This window comes from Oncorhynchus tshawytscha, linkage group LG09, assembly GCF_018296145.1.
Source record: "Oncorhynchus tshawytscha isolate Ot180627B linkage group LG09, Otsh_v2.0, whole genome shotgun sequence".
Classification (NCBI taxonomy): Eukaryota; Metazoa; Chordata; class Actinopteri; order Salmoniformes; family Salmonidae; genus Oncorhynchus; species Oncorhynchus tshawytscha.
Genome location: NC_056437.1, coordinates 346,628 through 365,698, shown reverse-complemented (window position 1 = coordinate 365,698; position 19,071 = coordinate 346,628). Strand labels below are relative to the sequence as shown.

At 48.2% G+C, this 19,071-nt stretch overlaps 3 protein-coding genes across 6 annotated transcripts in view; 2 read left to right on the top strand and 1 right to left on the bottom strand.

Annotated features, from left to right (window-relative positions):
* Window positions 1-7,751, top strand: part of katnal2 (katanin p60 subunit A-like 2) — a 31,234-nt gene extending 23,483 nt beyond the window's left edge. For both annotated transcript variants that reach the window (XM_042326358.1, XM_042326359.1), the window contains exons 14-16: window positions 6,508-6,670; window positions 7,040-7,142; window positions 7,459-7,751. In XM_042326358.1, coding sequence (XP_042182292.1) covers window positions 6,508-6,670; window positions 7,040-7,142; window positions 7,459-7,598 — 406 coding nt within the window. In that variant the 3' untranslated portion in view covers window positions 7,599-7,751. The remainder of the gene's footprint in view (window positions 1-6,507; window positions 6,671-7,039; window positions 7,143-7,458) is intronic.
* Window positions 7,752-8,097: 346 nt separating this feature from the next.
* On the top strand, window positions 8,098-12,104 carry LOC121847331. The gene is made up of 3 exons (XM_042327939.1): window positions 8,098-8,110; window positions 10,938-10,969; window positions 11,445-12,104. Exons 1-3 carry the CDS (start codon window positions 8,098-8,100, stop codon window positions 12,102-12,104), a joined length of 705 nt encoding a protein of 234 aa, XP_042183873.1.
* The window catches only part of hdhd2 (haloacid dehalogenase-like hydrolase domain containing 2), a 27,423-nt gene continuing 18,846 nt past the window's right edge, over window positions 10,495-19,071 (bottom strand). For all 3 annotated transcript variants that reach the window (XM_024430796.2, XM_024430798.2, XM_024430799.2), the window contains exons 6-7: window positions 12,365-12,428; window positions 10,495-12,254 (exon numbers count right to left, since the gene is read on the bottom strand). In XM_024430796.2, the coding sequence (XP_024286564.1) occupies window positions 12,151-12,254; window positions 12,365-12,428 (168 nt within the window). In that variant the 3' untranslated portion in view covers window positions 10,495-12,150. The remainder of the gene's footprint in view (window positions 12,255-12,364; window positions 12,429-19,071) is intronic.

The window sequence follows — 19,071 nt, the reverse complement described above, 5'->3', positions numbered from 1 at the left end:
TCTGGTAGGGGGGTCCCGAGACACAAAGGGGGGGAATAGTAGCCCAGACCCATGATGAGCCTCATCGAGGCCGGTGGTGGGGTCGAGACTACGGACAACACCGTACGAGGCCGCCAGAGCATAAATCAAATCTAGTTGTAAACTCCCCTATGAGAACAGTGAGGAGCAGACAACCCGCATCTAGGGGCCTATCTTAGAACACATCTAAGATAGTACTGAGGTGTACCACACTGGTCGTAAAGGAAGTCCAGTGGACTTGTCCACCTCCAAAACAAATGGCAACAATAATGATTCCTTGCCATGTGTAGGTTCAACTACAATACAACTAGTAAAATGCTCCAATCATGTGTTCCGGTAGTATAATATTTCAGAATAAATCGGTAGGATAACTGGTCCCTTTGAGTACCAGTATTAATACCAGTGACAGTCAGTCTAGCTACAATCAGTAAGAAGGTTAGAGAGACAACCAATCAAATTACCCTTGACAATAGCGACATAGGAGTCACTCAGAGTGCAACACGTGGAAGGGAATCTCCAGTGCACTCTTCCAATGGTTAACACACGTCACTAATAAATAGAATCTCGACATTCAGGAGGAAAAGTATTAGAATCATTAACCACGATCACACCACTCCAGTGCTAGCCTCTCTACACTGGCTTCCTGTCAAAGCAAGGGCTGATTTCAAGGTTTTACTGCTAACCTACAAAGCATTACATGGGCTTGCTCCTACCCATCTCTCTGATTTGGTCCAAGTAGCAGGCCTCCTAATTGTCCCTAGAATTTCTAAGCAAACGGCTGGAGGCAGGGCTTTCTCCTATAGAGCTCCATTTTTATGGAACAGTCTGCCTACCCATGTCAAAGACGCAAACTCGGGCTCAACCTTTAAGTCTTTACTGAAGACTCATCTCTTCAGTGGGTCATATGATTGAGTGTAGTCTGGCCCAGGAGTGGGAAGGTGAACGGGAAGGCTCTGGAGCAGCGAACCGCCCTTGCTGTCTCTGCCTGGCCGGTTCCCCTCTTTCCACTGGGATTCTCTGCCTCTAACCCTATTACAGGGGCTGAGTCACTGGCTTACTGGGGCTCTCTCATGCCGTCCCTGGAAGGGGTGCGTCACCTGAGTGGGTTGATTCACTGATGTGGTCATCCTGTCTGGGTTGGCGCCCCCCCTTGGGTTGTGCCATGGCAGAGATCTTTGTGGGTTATACTCAGCCTTGTCTCAGGATGGTAAGTTGGTGGTTGAAGATATCCCTCTAGTGGTGTGGGGGCTGTGCTTTGGCAAAGTGGGTGGGGTTATATCCTTCCTGTTTGGCCCTGTCCGGGGGTGTCCTCGGATGGGGCCACAGTGTCTCCTGACCCTTCCTGTCTCAGCCTCCAGTATTTATGCTGCAGTAGTTTGTGTCGGGGGGCTAGGGTCTGTTTGTTATATCTGGAGTACTTCTCCTGTCCTATTCGGTGTCCTGTGTGAACCTAAGTGTGCGTTCTCTAATTCTCTCCTTCTCTCTTTCTTTCTCTCTCTCGGAGGACCTGAGCCCTAGGACCATGCCCAAGGACTACCTGACATGATGACTCCTTGCTGTCCCCAGTCCATCTGACCGTGCTGCTGCTCCAGTTTCAACTGTTCTGCCTTATTATACGACCATGCTGGTCATTTATGAACATTTGAACATCTTGGCCATGTTCTGTTATAATCTCCACCCGGCACAGCCAGAAGAGGACTGGCCACCCCACATAGCCTGGTTCCTCTCTAGGTTTCTTCCTAGGTTTTGGCCTTTCTAGGGAGTTTTTCCTAGCCACCGTGCTTCTACACCTGCAGTGCTTGCTGTTTGGGGTTTTAGGCTGGGTTTCTGTACAGCACTTTGAGATATCAGCTGATGTACGAAGGGCTATATAAATACATTTGATTTGATTTGGTCCAATACTTAATGAGTACTTCCGTCGTGAGGTTAGCTCCTCCGTGGATAACATAGCTATGAAAGAGACTTCATACCTATCACCACTACAATAGTGAAGACACAGTGACTTGTAGTAAAAACTAATACAGACTTCGTCGACACCAATTCTGACTGACCTCCAGGCATTGACCTGAAAATTACCTGACTACGTCAGACTCATTCTGAACAAGTTGTAATCTGCCAGGATACTTGGTTTTCTTACTTTGACATGCGCGCTTGTGTAAGCATAAACACACATGCACAACAGAACATCCTATTAGGATTTATGCTAGGATCACTTAATGGTCCAAGCAAAATACCAACCTTAGTAAAGTTGAACATTTACTTCTCGGCCTTTGACTCTACAGCACTCACCAGTTTTCTTCCCAGAAGTCCATAGGTCATCCCTGTAGACTGCCAAAACTAGTGCCTTACAGCTGTAAACGTATCATATAGTTATCAACTTAGGATAGTGCCTAAGCAACATACCAAGTAGGAAAACCCTAGATATGGCATTAGAGACAATGCCATGATAGTCATTTTGCCAGAACATTGGACGTATATAGAATACAGTCCAATTAGATGATTTTTGTGTGAGAACTATATTTTGTATATCTTTTGTTTATGCTTTCATTCCTTTTCGGTTCAGTTCCTTTGACACTTAGGAAGTGATAGAGCCATAAACAAAGTCCCCATACAACCATCACTTAGAGCCACAATGCCGCTCACTGGGGAATGAATGTAATTATATATATTTCATGAGTGTGTGCGTTGTTAACATCTGCCTACGTTACTGCCCAGATCTTCCAGTCTGGACGACAACCAAACTATGGGTCTGGAACGGCGACCCCAAATCCAGACACCCAAGGCCCATCCTTCTGGCGGCATGCCCCGCTGTCAGAGGAGGAGGAGTAGTAAGGATCGGAGAACCAATGCACAGCGTGGTACGTGTTCATGCTCTTTATTAAAACAAGCGAACACTGAAACAAAACAATAAACGACACGTGAAATATCCGTGTGGAACAGACACAGAAAATAAACACCCATGAAACACAGGTGGAAAAAGGCTACCTAAGTATGATTCTCAATCAGAGACAACAAACGACCCCTGCCTGTGTTTGAGATTCATACCAGGCCAAACGCAAAACACAACATAGAAAACGGAACATAGACAAACCCACCCAACTCACTCCCTGACCATACTAAAACAAGTCAAAGGAACTAAGGTCAGAACGTGACAGTACCCCCCCCCCCAAAGGTGCGGACTCTGGCCGCAAAACCTGAACCTATAGGGGAGGGTCTGGGTGGGTGTCTGTCCGCGGTGGCGGCTTTGGCGCGGGACGTGGACCCCACTCCACCATAGTCTTTGTCCGCCTCCTCAACCGCATCCGTGGCCTCGGACTGGGGACCCTAGCAATGGGTCCCGAATGGACGGGCGACCCCGGCCGCTCCGGACGGACGGGCGACCCCGGCCGCTCCGGACGGACGGGCGACCCGGCCGCTCCGGACGGACGGCCGACCCCGGCCGCTCCGGACGGACGGCCGGCCCGCCGCTCCGGACGGACGGCCGGCCCGGCCGCTCCGGACGGACGGCCGGCCCGCCGCTCCGGACGGACGGCCGACCCGGCCGCTCCGGACGGACGGCCGGCCCCGCCGCTCCGGACGGACGGGCGACCCCGCCGCTCCGGACGGACGGGCGGCCCGCCGCTCCCGGACGGACGGGCGACCCGCCGCTCCGGACGGACGGGCGACCCGGCCGCTCCGGACGGACGGGCGGCCCGCCGCTCCGGACGGACGGGCGACCCCGGCCGCTCCGGACGGACGGGCGACCCCGGCCGCTCCGGACGGACGGGCGACCCCGGCCGCTCCGGACGGACGGCCGACCCCGGCCGCTCCGGACGGACGGGCGACCCCGGCCGCTCCGGACGGACGGGCGACTCTGGCAGCACTGGACAGGCAGGGGCACCTGTGGGGGGGAGACGGAGAGACAGCCTGGTGCGGTGGGCTACCACCGGAGGGCTGGTGTGTAGAGGCGGCTAACGACACCTGCCTCTGATTGAGAACCATACCAGGCCAAACGCAAAACACAACATAGAAAACGGAACATGGACAAACCACCCAACTCAGACGGGCGACCCCGGCCGCTCCGGACAGACGGGCGACTCTGGCAGCACTGGACAGGCAGGGGCACCTGTGGGGAGGAGACGGAGAGACAGCCTGGTGCGGGGGGGCTACCACCGGAGGGCTGGTGTGTAGAGGCGGCACCGGATAGATCGGACCGTGGAGGCGCACTGCAGGTCTCGAGCACCGAGCCTGCCCAACCCTATCTGGCTGAATGCTCCCTGGGTCCTTCTCCTTTCAAAATCTCCTCCCATGTCCAGGCGTCTTGACATTTCGGCCGCTGCTGCTGCCCGTTCCCACGCTGCTTGGTACTTTGGTGGTGGGTGTTTCTGTAACGGCGGTCCTCTGACGAGAAGGAGTAGTAAGGATCGGAGGACCAATGCGCAGCATGGTACGTGTTCATGCTCTTTATTAAAACAAGTGAACACTGAAACAAAACAATAAAGGACACATGAAATAACCAACCGAAACAGTTCCATGTGGAACACACAGACACAGAAAATACACACCACGAAACACAGGTGGAAAAAGGCTACCTAAGTATGATTCTCAATCAGAGACAACTAACGACACCTGCCTCTGATTGAGAACCATACCAGGCCAAACGCAAAACACAACATAGAAAACGGAACATGGACAAACCACCCAACTCACCCTGACCATACTAAAACAAAGACACTAAGGTCAGAACATGACATAACCATACCACGTGGTTAAACTCTTAGACTATCGATACCGACAGAATAAGAACAAGTCTTTGATATTAATTACTAGTCTGCAGCTAGGAATTCGGTATCATTGAACGCGAAGAACGACAACCGCCGAAACAACCATTCTATAACGAAACGAATGAATGTCACTCTGAACTATCCACTATAACCACGAGAGAGAGAGAGAGATGGACAATTCTACAAAATAAATGAACTTTTCATCAGTGATCAAGACGACACACTGAGCGTAAATATATATATTGATTGCAATTGTTCCCGAATGAGTGAGCGTTCATGTGCAAAGGATTAGCATTTCAATTGTTATAATTATCACTTTGTCGTGACTTCTTAGCCGACCCCCATTTCCCCTTTTGTCTAACAAGCCGCCATGCCGGTTCAGCCCACTAGGGCACATTCTCATTTCATGTAACCACATTTACCATATTTACTGTTTTTTTATGCATTTCTGTGAATTACTTAGTAATAAATCAATTATTATAAGTCTTCAGTTAGTAAAGACACGGCACTGGTAAGTCCTGGCGTTTGTCCTGGCATCCTCTAACCTGCCCTGGTGAGACCTGGCATTTGTCCTGACAGCCTCTAACCTACCCTGGTAAGTCCTGGCAGCCTCTAACCTGCCCTGGTGAGACCTGGCGTTTGTCCTGGCAGCATCTAACCTGCCCTGTTAAGACCTGGCGTATGTCCTGGCAGCCTCTAACTTGCCCTGGTAAGACATGGCAGTCTAACCTGCCCTGGTAAGACCTGGCAGCCTCTAACCTGCCCTGGTGAGTCCTGGCATTTGTCCTGACAGCCTCTAACCTACCCTGGTAAGTCCTGGCAGTCTCCAACCTGCCCTGGTGAGCCCTGGCGTTTGTCCTGGCAGCATCTAACCTGCCCTGGTAAGACCTGGCAGGCTCTAACCTGCCCTAGTAAGACCTGGTGTATGTCCTGGCAGCCTCTAACCTGCCCTGGTAAGACCTGGCAGCCTCTAACCTGCCCTGGTAAGACCTGGCAGCCTCTAACCTTCCCTGGTAGGTCCTGGCGTATGTCCTGGCAGCCTCTAACCTGCCCTGGTGAGACCTGGCGTATGTCCTGGCAGCCTCTAACCTGCCCTGGTGAGACCTGGCGTTTGTCCTGGCAGCATCTAACCTGCCCTGTTAAGACCTAGCCTATGTCCTGGCAGACTCTAACCTGCCCTGGTAAGACCTGGCAGTCTCTAACCTGCCCTAATAAGACCTGGTGTATGTCCTGGCAGCCTCTAACCTGCCCTGGTAAGACCTGGCAGCCTCTAACCTGCCCTGGTAAGACCTGGTAGCCTCTAACCTGCCCTGGTAAGTCCTGGCGTATGTCCTGGCATCCTCTAACCTGCCCTGGTAAGACCTGGCAGCCTCTAACCTGCCCTGGTGAGACCTGGCGTAAGTCCTGGCAGCCTCTAACCTGCCCTGGTGAGACCTGGCGTTTGTCCTGGCAGCCTCTAACCTGCCCTGGTAAGACCTGGCGTATGTCCTGGCATCCTCTAACCTGCCCTGGTAAGACCTGGCGTATGTCCTGGCAGCCTCTAACCTGCCCTGGTAAGCTCAGAAGAACTGGAACCGTATTTATCAAGCTGCTCAGGGTGTTGATCTAGTAGCAGGTAGAGATATAGTCAAGGTTCAAGACCTACAGGGTCAGGAGGGTTACAGGTATGACAGGTGGTCTCGGTAACAGAAGAGGTTTCTCCCTCTGTCTCTCTTCGTCTTCTCAGGGAGCTGGATCATGCCATGCTGAGACGTCTGGAGAAAAGGATTATGGTTGGCCTTCCCTCTGGCAATGCCCGACAGGCCATGGTCTCTCATTGGCTGCCTCCACTCAGCTGCACTGGAGGGGTGGAGCTACGCACCGAGCTGGCCTATGAGATGATTGCACAGGTAGGGGGGAGGAACAGTGGGATCTCACATCTCTGTTGACCAAAAGATTGACTACTAAAAAGCTGTTCTTGCCATAATATGGACTTAGCTTGTTTGGTAAAATACCATCTTCTGTACACCACCCCTACCTTGTCACAACACAACGGATTGGCTCAAACGCATTAAGAACTTCTAACAAGGCACATCTGTTAATTGAAATTGTATAGTAGTTAAGTAATAGATGTTATATTGTATCATAGTAAGTTAGCTAGTTGTAGTAGTTAATAGTAATAATAATGTTGTTATCTTGTATCATAGTAAGTTAGCTAGTTGTAGTAGTAATAGATGTTGTTGTCTTCATATATTAATACTAATATCTATATATTCTAGGCGACGGAAGGATACTCTGGGTCTGATATCAGGCTGGTGTGTAAAGAAGCAGCCATGAGACCAGTCAGGAAGATATTTGATGCTCTAGAGAGCCACCAGCAGGGTAAGGAAACAGCCATGAGACCAGTCAGGAAGATATTTGATGCTCTAGAGAGCCACCAGCAGGGTAAGGAAACAGCCATGAGACCAGTCAGGAAGATATTTGATGCTCTAGAGAGCCACCAGCAGGGTTACATTGTAATATTTACTCAGCTGAAAACTCCGGTATTGACAAAAAGATGGAGGATCTCGTTTTTCAGTAGCACTTTGCTGTGTGCAGTAGATTTAGCATGTAGAATCATCTGGAAATTAGTCGAAAATGACGGCCGTGGTGATAGGACAGCTATCTGTTATTAATAATACCACTCCTCCCCTTACAGGGAGCTGCAACATGCCTGTCATTCACCTGGAAACTGTGACAACAGACGACTTCCTGGAGGTGATCGCTCACACCAAACCCTCGGCCAGGAACCTTATAGACAAATACACCGCCTGGGAGACTCAGTACGAGTCTGTGTGACACACTCAACATAGCTATATACAGTGCCTTCAGAAAGTATTCAGACCCCTTGACTTTTTCCACATTTTGTTATTTTACAACCTTAATTTAAAATGTATTCCAAAAAATAATAATTAACTTTTCATTTTATTTTTTAAATTTTACCCCTTTTTCTCCCCAATTTCGTGGTATCCAATTGTTTAGTAGCTACTATCTTTTCTCTGGTACAACTCCCATACGGGCTCGGGAGAGACGAAGGTTGAAAGTCATGTGTCCTCCGATACACAACCCAACCAAGCCGCACTAACCCTAACCCTTCTTAACACAGCGGGCGCATCCAACCCAGAAGCCAGCCGCACCAATTGTGTCGGAGGAAACTTCATGCACCTGGCAACCTTGGTTAGCGTGCACTGCGCCCGGCCCGCCACAGGAGTCGCTGGTGTTCGATTAGACAAGGATATCCCTACCGGCTAAGCCCTCCCTAACCCGGACGACACTGGGCCAATTGTGCGTCGACCCCATGGACCTACCGGGTGCGGCCGGTTGCGACAGAGCCTGGACGCGAACCCAGAGTCTCTGGTGGCACAGTTGGCGCAGCAGTGCAGCACCCTTAACCACTGCGCCACCCGGGAGACCCTTAAAAGTCTTAAATGGAAGAAGTTTGGAACCACCAAGACTCTTCCTAGAGCTGGCCTCCCAGCCAAACTGAGCAATCAGGGGAGAAGGGCCTTGATCAGGGAGGTGACCAAGATCCCGATGGTTACTCTGACAGACATCCATAGTTCTTCTGTGGAGATGGGACAACCTTCCAGAAGGACAACCATCTCTGCAGCATCCCACCAATTAGGCCTTTATGGTAGAGTTGCCACTCCTCAGTAAAAGGCACATGACAGCCCACTTGGAATTTGCCAAAAGGCACCTAGACTCTCAGACCTTGAGAAACAAGATTCTCTGGTCTTATGAAACCAAGATTGAACTCTTTAGCCTGAATGCCAAGTGTCAAGTCTGGAGGAAACCTGACACCATCTCTACGGTGAAGTGGCAGGGACTGGGAGACTAGTCAGGATTGAGAGAAAGATGAACGGAGCAAAGTACAGAAAGATCATTGACGAAAACCTGGTCCAGAGCACTCAGGACCTCAGACTGGGGTGGAGGTTCACCTTCCAACAGGACTACGACCCTAATCGCACAGCCAAGACAATCAGGAGTGGCTTCAGGACAAGTCTCTGAATGTCCTTGAGTGGTCCAGCCAGAGCCCGTACTCTAACATCTCTGGAGAGACCTGAAAATAGCTGTGCAGCGACACTCCCCATCCAACCTGACAGAGCTTGAGAGGATCTGCAAAGAAGAATGGAAGAAACTTCCCAAATACAGGTGTGCTAAGCTTGTGGCGTCATACCCAAGAAGACTCAAGGCTGTAATTGCTGCCAAAGGTGTTTCAACAAAGTACTGAGTAAAGGGTTAGAATTTCTTTTATCTAAAAAAACAGTTTTTGCTTTGTCATTATTGGGTATTGTGTGTAGATTGATATGGGATTTTTTTTAATTCAAATTTAGAATAAGGCAGTAACGTGACAAAATGTGGAAAAGGTCAAGGGGTCTGAATACTTTCCGAATGCACTGTACATATCTGTAGCAATGAGCATCTTAGATTAGCAATACAATGTAATAGGTCAGTGTGTCTGTACATAGGGCTTGTCTGAGACAGAACCTAGGTCAGTGTGTCTGTACATAGGGCTTGTCTGAGACAGAACCTAGGTCAGTGTTTCTGTACATAGGGCTTGTCTGAGACAGAACCTAGGTCAGTGTGTCTGTACATAGGGCTTGTCTGAGACAGAACCTAGGTCAGTGTGTCTGTACATAGGGCTTGTCTGAGACAGAACCTAGGTCAGTGTGTCTGTACATAGGGCTTGTCTGAGACAGAACCTAGGTCAGTGTGTCTGTACATAGGGCTTGTCTGAGACAGAACCTAGGTCAGTGTGTCTGTACATGGGGCTTGTCTGAGACAGAACCTAGGTCAGTGTGTCTGTACATGGGGCTTGTCTGAGACAGAACCTAGGTCAGTGTGTCTGTACATAGGGCTTGTCTGAGACAGAACCTAGGTCAGTGTGTCTGTACATAGGGCTTGTCTGAGACAGAACCTAGGTCAGTGTGTCTGTACATAGGGCTTGTCTGAGACAGAACCTAGGTCAGTGTGTCTGTACATAGGGCTTGTCTGAGACAGAACCTAGGTCAGTGTGTCTGTACATAGGGCTTGTCTGAGACAGAACCTAGGTCAGTGTGTCTGTACATAGGGCTTGTCTGAGACAGAACCTAGGTCAGTGTGTCTGTACATAGGGCTTGTCTGAGACAGAACCTAGGTCAGTGTGTCTGTACATAGGGCTTGTCTGAGACAGAACCTAGGTCAGTGTGTCTGTACATAGGGCTTGTCTGAGACAGAACCTAGGTCAGTGTGTCTGTACATAGGGCTTGTCTGAGACAGAACCTAGGTCAGTGTGTCTGTACATGGGGCTTGTCTGAGACAGAACCTAGGTCAGTGTGTCTGTACATGGGGCTTGTCTGAGACAGAACCTAGGTCAGTGTGTCTGTACATAGGGCTTGTCTGAGACAGAACCCAGTGTGTCTGTACATAGGGCTTGTCTGAGACAGAACCCAGTGTGTCTGTACATGGGGCTTGTCTGAGACAGAACCCAGTGTGTCTGTACATGGGGCTTGTCTGAGACAGAACCCAGTGTGTCTGTACATAGGGCTTGTCTGAGACAGAACCCAGTGTGTCTGTACATAGGGCTTGTCTGAGACAGAACCTTTGGTAAAAACGGTTTCTGGAACTTCACTGAAGAAATGGAAGGTTGCTGATCTGTGTTTTATACAGCTGAATGGATTCTCTATGTTCAATTAAAGACAATATAAGTCATTGGTAGTACTAGTCATGATCACTTTTTTTATAAACATGATTACACACAAGACATTTTTCAGAAACATGCCATTTTAAACACTCTTCACAAGTGCAAAGGTTAGATGCAGTCTTGTTATCCCAGTATCTATTCATCAACACAGAAACCTAACATTACCTATTCATCAACACAGAAACCTAACACTACCTATTCACCAACACAGAAACCTAACATTACCTATTCATCAACACAGAAACCTAACATTACCTATTCATCAACACAGAAACCTAACATTACCTATTCATCAACACAGAAACCTAACATTACCTATTCACCAACACAGAAACCTAACACGACCTATTCATCAACAGAGCACCTTAACCCTAGCCTCAGTTAGATGAGGAACACAGCAGCCATAGTTAGATGGAGTGTGAGATGTTAGAGGTGTTAGTCTGGTGTGGGACCAGAGGTGTTACAGTCTGGTGTGGGACTAGAGGAGGTGTTACAGTCTGGTCTGAGAGTAGAGGAGGTGTTAGTCTGGTGTGGGACTAGAGGAGGTGTTAGTCTGGTGTGGGACTAGAGGAGGTGTTACAGTCTGGTGTGAGAGTAGAGGAGGTGTTAGTCTGGTGTGGGACTAGAGGAGGTGTTAGTCTGGTGTGGGACTAGAGGAGGTGTTAGTCTGGTGTGGGACTAGAGGAGGTGTTACAGTCTGGTGTGAGAGTAGAGGAGGTGTTAGTCTGGTGTGGGACTAGAGGAGGTGTTACAGTCTGGTGTGAGAGTAGAGGAGGTGTTAGTCTGGTGTGGGACTAGAGGAGGTGTTAGTCTGGTGTGGGACTAGAGGAGGTGTTAGTCTGGTGTGGGACTAGAGGGGGTGTTAGTCTGGTGTGGGACTAGAGGTGTTAGTCTGGTGTGGGATTAGAGGAGGTGTTAGTCTGGTGTGGGATTAGAGGTGTTAGTCTGGTGTGGGACCAGAGGTGTTACAGTCTGGTGTGGGACTAGAGGAGGTGTTACAGTCTGGTGTGGGACTAGAGGAGGTGTTACAGTCTGGTGTGGGACTAGAGGAGGTGTTACAGTCTGGTGTGGGACTAGAGGAGGTGTTACAGTCTGGTGTGGGACTAGAGGAGGTGTTACAGTCTGGTGTGGGACTAGAGGAGGTGTTACAGTCTGGTGTGGGACTAGAGGAGGTGTTACAGTCTGGTGTGGGACTAGAGGAGGTGTTACAGTCTGGTGTGGGACTAGAGGAGGTGTTACAGTCTGGTGTGGGACTAGAGGAGGTGTTACAGTCTGGTGTGGGACTAGAGGAGGTGTTACAGTCTGGTGTGGGACTAGAGGAGGTGTTACAGTCTGGTGTGGGACTAGAGGAGGTGTTACAGTCTGGTGTGGGACTAGAGGAGGTGTTACAGTCTGGTGTGGGACTAGAGGAGGTGTTACAGTCTGGTGTGGGACTAGAGGAGGTGTTACAGTCTGGTGTGGGACCAGAGGAGGTTTTACAGTCTGGTGTGGGACTAGAGGAGGTGTTACAGTCTGGTGTGGGACCAGAGGAGGTGTTACAGTCTGGTGTGGGACTAGAGGAGGTGTTAGTCTGGTGTGGGACTAGAGGTGGTGTTACAGTCTGGTGTGGGACTGCAACATGATGAGATATACCCATGTCTAAATGATCGAATAGTGAGAGAATCATAGTTAAAGGATGTGTTGGAGGACGTGGTCCACAGCTTGAGTGAAGCTGTCACAGGTCAGGTATGGTGGAGGATTAATTTTACCCTCATCTCCCACTCTGTATTTACCTATAGAAGACAACATGCTATGAATCAATAGAAATGATTGGCATTAGTTGCTTTTAGAATGCTTTTAAAGAGGTTTTCTATGAGTTATGAAGCGATGTCATGTCTCTTACCGGTTCTGACTACAATTCCCAGCATGCCAATGTTTTGAGCCCCGCCCACGTCGTCTCTGGCGTCCTGTAAAGGGGGGGGGTAGATATTGAACAATATTGTTAAACAGATTGACGTTAGATGTAAAATTGCAGTTAGATTGTGGATTCTATCAATGTAATGTCTGCATCTTTTCCAATCCCCCATACAATGGCAACAATAACCTCAACCAAATGTTTTCTGTAGTTGTGGATCAGACCTGCAAAATGGTCAGGAGGAATGTTGGACCATTCCTCTTTACAAAACTGTTTCAGTTCAGCAATATTCTTGGGATGTCTGGTGTGAACTGGTCTCTTGAGGTCATGCCACAGCATCTCAATCGGGTTGAGGTCAGGACTCTGACTGGGCCACTCCAGAATAGAGGCATGGCCGTTTAATTAGGGATCATTTCAAGTTTTCGTAACAAAATCGGTAATCAGCATTTTTGGACGCCGATTAAATTGCACTCCACGAGGAGACTGCGTGGCAGGCTGACCACTTGTTACGCGAGTGCAGCAAGGAGCCAAGGTAAGTTGCTAGCTAGCATTAAACGTAACTTTTTCTTGCCACTGTGTGTGTGTGTATAAATATATATTCTTTTAAATATAGTTTTTATATATTTTCCTTTATTATTTTCCGCTAACCCTACCATCCCTCCCCTAATTGGTGTAAACTAATGGACAACAACAGTTCATGCTTATACATTTTACAATAATATTTTTAGTTTTTAGTCCCATTCTTCAGCTCCCCTCAACCCCTCCCATCTATCTCTGAACACCATCCAGTTTCGAGTTGTATTTGCTAAATATTTTTCACCTGTGCTGTTTCACAAAAGTTCTGAACCTACAGTGCCTTCGGGAAGTATTCAGACCCCTTGAATTTTTCCACATTTTGATAGGTTACAGCCTTCTAAAATGTATTAAATTGTTTTTTACCCCTCATCAATCTACACACAATACCCCATAATGACAAAGCAAAAACAGTTTTTTAGATATTATTTTTACAAATGTATTACAAAAAAATAATATTCACACCCTTTACTCAGTACTTTGTTGAAGCACCTTTGGCAGGGATTACAGCCTCGAGTCCTGTTGGGTGTGATGCTACAAGCTTGGCACATCTGTATTTGGGGAGTTTCTCCCATTCTTCTCTACAGATCCTCTCAACGTCTGTCAGGATGGATGGGGAGCGTCGCTGCACAGCTATTTTCAGGTCTCTCCAGAAATGTTTGATTGGGTTCAAGTCCGGGCTCTGGCTTGGCCACTCAAGGACATTCAGAGACTTGTACTGAAGCCACCCCTGCGTTGTCTTGGCTGTGTGCTTAGGGTAGTTGTTCTGTTGGAAGGTGAACCTTCACCCCAGTCTGAGGTCCTGAGCGCTCTGGAGCAGGTTTTCATCATCAAGGATCTCTCTGTACTTTGCTCAGTACTCGATCCTTACTAGTGTGGTGGCATATTTCTGCTTTACCAAATGAGGAGAGTTACAAACTACACACCAGTCAGAGTTACACTTAAACTACATCTTTAATAATAATAAGCTTTGCAATAGCATTTGACTTTCAGCAATTCACTATTTCTAATGAACCGTTGAGAAGTGACTACAGAAAAGTACAAAGATCTTTTATAACCAAGATACACCCCTCTCAACTTACACTGACGAACCACAGATCTTAGAAACAGTTCACAAAGGTTAAGATTTGTATGACAGATATCTATAAATCATAGCAGACAGTTACTGCTGTGTCAACAGTTTATTGTAAAGACCAGTGTCTGGCCCCTCACTCCAATAGGGAACCTGTCTCTCCCTGGTACGGCATAGAACAGAACCATTAGCTCATGTTATCTGGAATGCTCTTTAGGTTTTATCACCCCAAAGACATTGAAAATCTCCTCTGTCCTTGTTCTCAGAGGCCCATCCTCAGTGGAACACACACAAAATACTCTATTCTGTCGAATGTAACAACTATTCTAATGTAATACAAGCATTATAACAATCTTACAAGCATTATAACATAATCTTGCAATTTCCCACGACACTAGTCCCCCAGTCCCTTCCGCTGAAAAACATCCCCACAGCATGATTCTGCCATCACCGTGCTTCACCGTAGGGATGGTGCCAGGTTTCCTCCAGACGTGACACTTGGCAATCAGGCCAAAGAGTTCAATCTAGTTCATCCGGATAGCCTCAGACAACAACATTGATCCGAACGCTGACTCAGTGAGCGAGTTTATTAGCAAGTGCATCGGTGATGATGTACCCAAGGTGACTATTAAAATCTTCCCCAAACAGAAACCGTGGATTGATGGCAGCATTCGTGCAAAACTGAAAGCGCGAACCACTGCTTTAAATCATGGCAAGGCGACCGTAAACATGACCGGATATAAATATTGTAGCTATTCCCTCCGCAAGGCAATCAAACAACCTAAGCGTCAGTATAGAGACAAAGTAGAGTCGCAATTCAATGGCTCAAACAGGGGACGTATGTGGCAGGGTCTACAGTCAATTACAGACTACAAAAAGAAAACCAGCCCCGTTGCAGACACCGACGTCTTGCGCTCAGACAAACTAAACAACTTCTTTGCTCGCTTTGAGGACAATACAGTGCCACTGACACGGCCTGCTACCAAAACCTGCGGGCTCTCCTTCACCGCTGCCAACGTGAGTAAAACATTTAAACGTGTTAATCCTCGCAAGGCTGCTGGCCCAGACGGCATTCCTAGCCAAGTCTTCAGAGCATGCGCAGACCAGCTGGCTGGCTGGTGTTTACGGACATATTCAATCAATCCCTATCCCAGTCTGCTGTTCCCACATGCTTCAAGCGGGCCACCATTGTTCCTGTTCCCAAGAAAGCGAAGGTAACTGAGCTAAATGACTATCGCCCCGTAGCACTCACTCCCGTCATCATGAAGTGCTTTGAGAGACTAGTCAAGGATCATATTTCCTCCACCCGACCTGACACCCTAGACCCACTCCAATTTGCAATTACACTGCCCTAACCCATCTGGACAAGAGGAATACCTATGTAAGAATGCTGTTAATCGATTACAGCTCAGCATTTAACACCATAGTACCCTCCAAACTTGTCATTAAGCTCGAGACCCTGGGTCTCAACCCTGCCCTTTGCAACTGGGTCCTGGACTTTGACGGGCCGCCCCCAGGTGGTGAGGGTAGGAAACAACATCTCCACCCCGCTGATCCTCAACACTGGGGCCACACAAGGGTGCGTTCTCAGCCCTCTCCTGTACTCCCTGTTCACCCATGACTGCGTGGCCATGCACGCCTCCAACTCAATCATCAAGTTTGCAGACGGCACTACAGTGGTAGGCTTGATTACCAACAACGACGAGACGGCCTACAGGGAGGTGGTGAGGGTACGGTCAAAACTAGAAGCACAAGCATTTTGTTACACTCGCATTAACATCTGCTAACCATGTGTATGTGACCAATAAAATGTGATTTGACCAGAGAAGCTTGTTTCTCATGGTCTGAGAGTCTTTAGGTGCATTTTGGCAAACTCCAAGTGGGCTGTCATGTGCCTTTTACTGAGGAGTGGCTTCCGTCTGGCCACTCTAAAATAAAGGCCTGATTAGTGGAGTGCTACAGAGATGGTTGTCCTTCTGGAAGGTTCTCCCTTCTCCACAGAGGAACTCTAGAGCTCTGTCGGGTTCTTGGTCACCTCCCTGACCAAGGTCCTTCTCCCCCAATTGCTCAGTTTGGCTGGGAGGCCAGCTCTAGGAAGAGGCTTGGTGGTTCCAAACTTCTTCCATTTAAGACTGATGGAGGCCAATGTGTTCTTGGGAACCTTCAATACTGCAGAATGTTGTTTGTACCCTTCCCCAGATGTGTTTCTTGACACAATCCTGTCTCCGAGCTCTATGGTGTCAGATCAATTCTATAAGAAGAGAGACTGCAGATTTTTTCAAACATATTTATTTGCAAAAATGAAGCAATCAACCATCACTAAGAGTTGAATGCTCATCGAACAGAGCTGTCAGGTTTTTAGAAATATTTGCAAATGTATTAAAAATAAAAAACAGAAATAAAAGAAACATCCCCTTTTCAGGACCCTGTCTTTCAAAGATAATTCATAAACATCCAAATAACTTCACAGATCTTCATTGTAAAGGGTTTAAACACTGTTTCCCATGCTTGTTCAATGAACCATAAACAATTAATGAACATGCACCTGTGGAACGGTCGTTAAGACACTAACAGCTTACAGATGGTAGGCAATTAAGGTCATAGTTATAAAAACTTAGGACACTAAAGAGGCCTTTCTACTAACTCTGAAAAACACCAAAAGAAAGATGCCCAGGGTCCCTGCTCATCTGCGTGAACGTGCTGCAAGGAGGCATGAGGACTGCAGATGTGGCCAGGGCAATAAATTGTAATGTCCATACTGTGAGATGCCTAAGACAGCGCTACAGGGAGACAGGACAGCTGATCGTCCTCGCAGTGGCAGACAACGTGTAACAACACCTGCACAGGATCGGTACATCCGAACATCACACCTGCGGGACAGGTACAGGATGGCAACAACAACCCGAGTTACACCAGGAATGCACAATCCCTCCATCAGTGCTCAGACTGTCCACAATAGGCTGAGAGAGGCTGGACTGAGGCCTGTTATAAGGCAGGTCCTCACCAGACATCACCGGCAACAACGTCACCTATGGGCACAAACCCATCGTCGCTGGAACAGACAGGACTGGCAAAAAGTGATCTTCACTGATGAGTTGCGGTTTTGTCTCACCAGGGGTGATGGTTGGATTCACGTTTATCGTCGAAGGAATAAGCGTTACACCGAGGCCTGTACTCTGGAGCGGGATCAATTTGGAGGTGGAGGGTCCGTCATGGTCTGGGGTGGTGTGTCACAGCATCATCGGACTGACCTTGTTGTCATTGCAGGCAATCTCAACACTGTGCGTTACAGGGAATCTCAGCAATCACTGCCTCATTGCCTTCGTGCGCAATGGGTCCACGGTCAAACGACCACCCCTCATCACTGTCAAACGCTCCATAAAACACTTCAGCGAGCAGTCCTTTCTAATCGTCCTGGATTTTGACCTCATCCCGTCAGTAGAGGATGCCAGGTTGCTCTTCAAAAGTGCCTTCCTCACCATCTTAAATAAGCATGCCCCATTCAAAAAATTTAGAACTAAGAACAGATATAGCCTTTGGTTCACCCCAGACTTGACTGCCCTTAAACAGCACAAAAACATCCTGTGGCGTTCTGCATTAGCATCGAATAACCCCCGCGATATGCTACTTTAGACCCAAACTGTTATAGACCTATATCCATCCTGCCCTGCCTTTCTATGGTCTTCGAAAGCCAAGTGAACAAACAGATCACCGACCATTTCGAATCCCACCATACCTTCTCCACAAAGCAATCTGGGTTCCGAGCTGGTCATGGGTGCACCTCAGCCACGCTCAAGGTACTGAACGACATCATAACCTGCCATCGATGAAAGACAGTACTGTGCAGCCGTCTTCATTGACCTGGCCAATGCTTCGACTCTGTCAATCACCACATTCTTATCGGCAGACTCATTAGCCTTGGCTTCTCAAATGATTGCCTCGCCTGGTTCACCAACTACTTCTCAGACAGAGTTCAGTGTGTCAAATCGCAGGGCCTGTTGTCCGGACCTCTGGCAGTGTCTATGGGGGTGCAACAGTGTTAATATTCTCAGGCCGACTCTTTTCTCTGTATATGTCAATGATGTCGCTCTTGCTGATCCACCTCTATGCAGACGACACCATTCTGTAGACTTCTGGCCCTTCTTTGGACACACTCCTAACAAACCTCCAAACGAGCTTCAACGCCATACAACACTCCTTCCGTGGCCTCCAACTGCTTTTATATGCTAGTAAAACTAAGTGCATGCTCTTCAACCTCCCGCCCGAATAGCATCACTACTCGGGACGGTTCTGACCTAGAATATGTGGACAACTACAAATACCTAGGTGTCTGGTTAGACTGTAAACTCTCCTTCCAGACTCATATCAAACATCTCCAATAAAAAATGAAATCTAGAAATCGGCTTTCTATTTCACAACAAAGCCTCCTTCACTCATGCTGCCAAACATACCCTCGTAAAACTGACTATCCTACCAATCTTTGACTTCGGCGATGTCATTTACAAAATAGCCTCCAACATTCTACTCAGCAAACCGGATGTAGTCTATCACAGTGCCATCTGTTTTGTCACCAAAGCCCCATATACTCCCCACCACTGCTACCTGTATGCGCTCGTTGGCTGGCCCTCACTAAAAATGTGTTGCCAAACCCACTGGCTCCAGGTCAGCTATAAGTCTTTGCTAGGTAAAGCCCCGCCTTATCTCAGCTCACTGGTCACCATAGCAACACCCACCCGTAGCACGCGCTCCAGCAGGTATATTTCACTGGCCATCAATCAAAGCCAACTCATCACCTTTCCTTCCAGTTCTCTGCTGCCAATGACTGGAACGAATTGCAAAAATCACTGAAGCTGGAGTCTTATATATCCCTCTCTAACTTTAAGCATCAGCTGTCAGAGCAGCTTACCGATCACTGTACCTATAGACAGCCCATCTGTAAATAGCACACCCAACTACCTCATCCCCCTGGTATTACTACTCACACTCTTGCTCTTTTACACCCCAGTATCTCCACTTGCACATCTATCACTCCAGTGTCAATGCTAAATTG